We start from the raw sequence: 6500 nt of genomic DNA on the forward strand, positions 1-6500 counted from the left end.
CTGAACCGAAACGTTGCTGCTAGTCCAGAACCATGTTACCGGTATTTGATTTTTTTTTTGCTCATTTTTTTATTGGCGCGCCGTGCGACCATCATTTCAAAAATAGGCGCATTATTAAAATTACGGTCGCGATGCGACCAAATTTAGTCGCAGTCACGAGCCCTGCATCTAGGCTCATCTACGCTGTCTCCAAGATACATGTACAGAATTCAATCCTATGACATTAAGCAATAAAGGCCTTTCTGTAGACAACATGTGTATGTACCTACCCTGTTAGCGATGGTGACTGATGTGTACATGTACCTACCCTGTTAGCGATGGTGACTGATGTGTACATGTACCTACCCTGTCAGCGATGGTGACTGATGTGTACATGTACCTACCCTGTTAGCGATGGTGACTAATGTGTACATGTACCTACCCTGTTAGCGATGGTGACTGATGTGTACATGTACCTACCCTGTTAGCGATGGTGACTGATGTGTACATGTACCTACCCTGTTAGCGATGGTGACTGATGTGTACATGTACCTACCCTGTTAGCGATGGTGACTGATGTGTACATGTACCTACCCTGTTAACGATGGTGACTGATGTGTACATGTACCTACCCTGTTAGCGATGGTGACTGATGTGTACATGTACCTACCCTGTTAGCGATGGTGACTGATGTGTACATGTACCTACCCTGTTAGCGATGGTGACTGATGTGTACTAGGGCTGGGTACCGGTACAGAAAATTCAGGTCCAGGTCCGGTTCAGGTCCAAAGGATCAGGTCCAGGTCCGGACCTGAACCTGGACCTGATTCAGTACACGACTCATACCAATGGTCCATTTCACTACAGAGAAATCTGTTTGGTGGATTATTAAACTTACACTGGCGTTTTAAAATCCTATAACGCTAACTGCACCTGTACGATTGGCTGCAAAACTTGGTAGAAATTACTATAAACTCTACTCTACTTCACTCTTGTTATTTTCTTCCACCTACAAGCACCAAAACGTGTGAATGCCTGACAAAATAATCTCTTAATTTTCTAATCGGTCCAACGTCCGGTCCACCCAATTTTTTCAGGTCCGGCGATTCTGGACCGGTCCAATAAGAAAAACCGGTTTTGTACCGGTACGCTGTACCGATACCCAGCCCTAAAGTTATATGTACCTACCCTGTTAGCGATGGTGACTGCACGGTTGGTTGCCTCCCCTTCTACCTCCTCTGGACGACACATGGCGTGCCCCTCGGGACCGGTGATGCCCAGAGCGATCAGTTTCTTGGAACACTGTGTGGTAATGTAGAAACATGGAACACTCAAAGACTCATGCACCAGTCACTTTCTCTCTGCACAAGTGACTAACAAGTCACAGCCCATACCAGACATGTCCACTAGTTAACCTATTGCTGCTAAGGGCTCAACCATGCACATACTATTACTATAGAACATGTCAGCAGAGAGAGAGGGTTAAATAACATTCTGTTCTGGAAATAGTGCTATAACATTTATAATTACTTAACTTCTAGAACCTGCGCCTGACCACATACGTACATCACTCAAAAGAACATACACATGGGACATACATGTATCGCTCATGTCTGATCTTTTTTTTTTTAATCAGATGAAAGGGAATTTATAATCCACATACACACATGCTTTATAGGACCGATTATTTTCTTTTAAACTCTTTGTTTAACATACACCCAGCACAGTAATAATGGAATGAGACCTGAAGTTAACCGTTATTACCTCATCAATGAGGTCCCCATTCTCTGCATGCACCTGAGCGAGGCCCCCTATCTCTTTGCACCGGCAGAACACCTGATACATTTCTGCATCATTCAGCATCATCACATTTTTGTATGCCATGAACATCTTGAAGGAGTTCACACCTGGAAAAACAGTGGCAAATACCAGGGCTTAAAATACTGGGTATATGTGCACATTGGTGCACTCAAAATTGGAGCTGTGCACATAATTTTTTTCTGTGGGTGCACCAGTGCACCCAAATATTTTCATAGGTTAACATGTGTAAATGTGTAAAAGATATCAAAGTATACTAGTATACACCATATTCTTGACATCTTAGTGTTAGAAAGATTATAAAATGTCATAGTTCATGTTGGAATTTGGGTTCATTAAGATTAGGTTTTCTACATTATTTTATTTTGTGTTTGGTGCACCCAAGGTTTCAGGTTGGGTTGCATGTCTGTCAAATATTTTCATTCTTTGATCATATATCTTTATTTTCCACAAAGCATACTATCAAGATTTCCAAAAGCCAAGGCCACGGGGTAGACCCCCGAAGCACCGGAGGGATCAAATTGCAAAGGATATTGGACAGAGTATCAAGTTTGCGGAGACAAGAGCGGAGAATCGTGCAACCTGGAGACTTCTAACGGAGAGGAGCAAGGGGCCAGTCCCTGGCCTAGGCACTTAGGCAGGTAGGCAGGCTTTGACTGAGGTGAGAAGGATGCATCTTTGGATCTGTCCATTTGTAAAAACAGTATCAGAGCACGTCTGTGCTTTTTATTCCTTAACAATTAAGTTGAGATGTGGACGTCTCACCTCGCTCCTTGGTAATCGTCTCCATTTCCTCCCCAACCTTGTCACTCCACCAGGTCACAGCCATGTGGAACGAGTAGTCACAACAAACCTGGCAATGTAAACAAGTAAACATCATAGTAAACAATCCCTCAACCATACCTCTATCTTTGCTTTGGCCTGCTATCCTTTTTTTATTTGTACGTCCCTCACACTTTTCATTCAGTCCATTCCTTTCAGTCTGTTTGCTATATCCCTTCTGGTTTCATCCATTCCTTTATATCTGATTCAGCCCCCCCCCCCCCCCTCACCTTTGGTTCAGCCCATGCCTTCCATTGGTCGAATGCCTCCAGTAGTGACTGTCCACGTTTGGGGATGATAAAGTCGAGAATCATGGTGGTGCCTCCAGCCAACGCAGCCTGGAAATACACAAGGATACATCTCTAATACTACTAGTACACACATCATCATCATGTATTCTTATAGTGGAATACTTATTATATTTCAGCCATACCATAGGTATGGTGAAATATATTGTATTCGTAATGTTTCTTTCTTTCTCCTGTCAAATCTTCAAATCGATTCAACTCCGTCGTTCCTGGACCGAATTACTTGAAATTTGGCACAAGGGTAGAGTGGGTCAATACCCAGGTGCTTTTTTCTCATTTTTTTCATATCTTTCTTTGAAATGATTTTATTCATGTTTTTTGCAATTTTTATGTACATTTTGCCCCCCTGTTCCCTGGTGTTACAGCCGAATGACCTAAAATTTGGTACAGAGGTGCCTTGATCATATGCCCACAAAATTCCAAAAACAATTTTGGCATACGGTACAGCAAAATGCTTAATTTTGGCATTTTTTGGCATTTTTTGCCCCAGAAATGACATTTTTTGGCTCCTATACCCCCATTTTACAACCAAATGACCTGAAATTTGGTATAGGAGTGCCGTCTACATATGCGCACATGAATTCATTGACACCTTTGGCATACGGTACAACAAAATGCTTAATTTTAGAATTTTTTGGCCATTGTTTGACCAAAAACGTACGCTTTTGGCTCCTGTTCCCTGGTCTTGTAACCAAATGACCTACATTTTGGTAAATAGGTGCACTAGATATTCATTCAAATGACCCATGTATAATTTCTGGCATAAACCACTTCAAAATGATATATTTGGGTACTTTTTTAGTAATTCTCCACTGGCCAGAGGGTCAACGACGTCGTTGACCTCTCCCACCTGAAGACAGCATGTGCACATGTCTATATATACTACTAAACTTGATTAAAGAGGCAACCAATCACATAGCCTGAGTCAACATCCCGAAGGGGATTGGCAGCTAATCAGTGAGCCCGGTGTTATCTCGATGAGTCCATTCTGGCACGGAGGGGGTACATATTTTTTAAATTCATCTTTGGACTGTTGATTATATAATGTCTCTCAATGGGAGTATTTTTGAACTGGACTATTTTGCAATTTTACATGGGGTGTACTGGAAGAGTCCATTCTTGCATGGATGGGGGCATTTTTTTTAAATTTGTTTATGGACTTTGGTGATTTGATATGTCAAAGTGTTTCAGTGTGGTTATTTTTTGACTGGTCAACTTTGCAATTTTACATAGGTTGTGCTGGAAGAGTCGATCCTTACATGGGGGGATTTTTAAAAACCATTTTTGGGACTTTGGTGATTACGTCCAAGTCCAATTTTAGCGGATGTATTTTTGGACTGCACCACTTTACATAGGGGCATCGCAAAAAGAGTCCATTCTTGCATGGGGATGTTTTCAAATTTAGTTTTAGAAAGGTGATAATTCAATAGTCCATTTTTAGTGGAAGTGTTTTTGGACTGGTCTATTTTACCTTTTCATGCCTTTTTTGCTTAGTTCAACCTTGACCATGTTTTCAGTGAGAGTATTTCTGGACTGGTCTATTGTGCAAATTCACATGGGGTGCACTGGAAGAGTCCATTCTTGCACTAGGAATTTTGTAAGATTCATTTTTGGGTGTCATTAAGTGTCATTAAGTGACTTTTAAACAAAAGTGTTCGATTCTTGCACATGGGTGATTTTGGAATAGTCTGTTGTTGCATGGGGAGGGAGATGGCTGAAATATGCTGCATTTGCTCTCAAGCAAATGTCAGCCTTTCTAGTACTACATGTATTGCTGTGCTTTCAAGCATTTGAAACAAGTCAAAAAATTTATTACATGAATTTCTGTTTAGGTTGAAATCAATACAATCTAGACTTTCCATTTTTCCTTCAATCTTTCCAAAGTAGGACTATTTCCTCCCACTAGGACAGGCTATTAGTCATGCATTCAAAACATTTAGGTACCAGTACCAAAATATTGATGAAAACATTCCTTGGACCTAGAATAACTATTAAAGGAAGAAAAGTCTTACTCTTGGTGAAGAGTTTAAGGCTTGAACAATAATTATTTTCACATCCATGCTATAATCTTCTTTGACTTTGGAAGACTTTGCTTGGGGCTTTATTGTTCCATATAATGATATAGCAAAAATTACTTGCAACCAAATATTTTTGATTGCTCAACACAAACCTTCCTGCAAACTTCTTTTTTGCTAACAGGAAAATTGATGTGCACACGGATGTCATCCATATATTTAAGGCAGTGTGGTGGTCTATTCTACTGATTTCTAGAAAACTGAAACCTTTAACTGTGGAAGGCTGTTTAGGCCACACTAATTTTATTTGTTGTTTCTCAGATTTTTTCAGGAAAAAATTGGGTCGGTCGATCGAAAAAAAAAATTTTTTTAACTTTTGCAAAAAGTCGGGGGTAGGAGAGATTGGAGGCTTACTCAAGTTACATAACAGAAATAACAACATTTCAACATTTAGGGGGTCCCTGGTACTGTGGTAGCAAAGTTCAAAATTTGAAGAAAAATGATAAACGTACCATCCAAAGTAGGCACGTACAGCTTCTGGAATCTGAGGCCCATAGTTAATTTGAGAAAGGAGAGGCTGTGAAATTTTGTAACACGAGATGTTGCCATCAATTTTAAAAGTTTTTTTTTTGTTTCAAATTGGAAAAAATAGGGCTGGGAAATCCGAGAAACAACAAATAAAATTGGTGTGGCCTTACCCTGAGAACACAAGCTACTGGCAGTGAGAACCTAAGCTGGCCCTCAGTAATAGATGAGAAGACTAGGGAGGAAGTACTTCCTGTGGTGCTCCAGTATCACTATGATGTCATGATGGGTAAAAATGACTTCATAGTTACAGAATGGCCTGACTGGCACAGATAAGCTGTGGGTGGTCAGAAGGCCACTAATTTATTGCCATGACAATGGAGATATTGCTTTGGGTGCATCTGTCTTTTGTGTCCAGATTTTTGTAGTCATCATAACCTAAGAACCTCTTGTTAGATTACTCTCACTGGTATATTTGGCATGTAGATAGGTGGTGGGATGACAAAGGTTAAGGTCTATTTGGAGCCCCTAGATTGTGACCTTGGTACTGCAGCAAAACATTTCTTTAATTCTTTTACCTGGTCTAGATTTTTTGGTGGTATATAGCCTGAGATGTAAGGAAAAATGATACCAGTTTGGGCCCCCTAGCAGCTTGCTCTGGACCTGCATGGGTATTTTTGTCATTTTTGTCCAAGGAGAATAACGGAACATAGGAACGACAGATTTCCATGATATTTAGTATGCAGGTATCTTTGACAGAAATGTACATATTGAAGTGGAAATTATGCAAATTTGGATATAATTTGAACACTTAATGAGGAAATTCTATATTTACAATGTTTTTCAATGATAAGACTCAGAGGATATGAGGTCTCTGAACTCCTTTTGGGTCTGGGATTTTGGAAACTGCTGAACTGGAATATCAACATGGAAACAGAGTCTGAGGGGAAAGTCTGTTCTGCTGTCTTGGTTAGCAGAAACAAGTTTTTCATAAATGTACGAAATAAGATAATCATACAATTCTAGAGTTATC

The 6500-nt window shown here is 40.3% G+C and overlaps 1 protein-coding gene across 1 annotated transcript in view; it reads right to left on the reverse strand.

The window, feature by feature from the left end:
• The window catches only part of LOC118405125 (dihydropyrimidinase-like), a gene marked incomplete at its 5' end in the record, with an annotated part of 28419 nt that overhangs the window by 16504 nt on the left and 5415 nt on the right, over nt 1-6500 (reverse strand). The window contains 4 exon segments of the mRNA XM_035804536.1: nt 1168-1281; nt 1744-1886; nt 2563-2650; nt 2850-2957. Coding sequence (XP_035660429.1) covers nt 1168-1281; nt 1744-1886; nt 2563-2650; nt 2850-2957 — 453 coding nt within the window.

The sequence above is a fragment of the Branchiostoma floridae genome, chromosome 17, assembly GCF_000003815.2.
Source record: "Branchiostoma floridae strain S238N-H82 chromosome 17, Bfl_VNyyK, whole genome shotgun sequence".
Taxonomy (NCBI): domain Eukaryota; kingdom Metazoa; phylum Chordata; class Leptocardii; order Amphioxiformes; family Branchiostomatidae; genus Branchiostoma; species Branchiostoma floridae.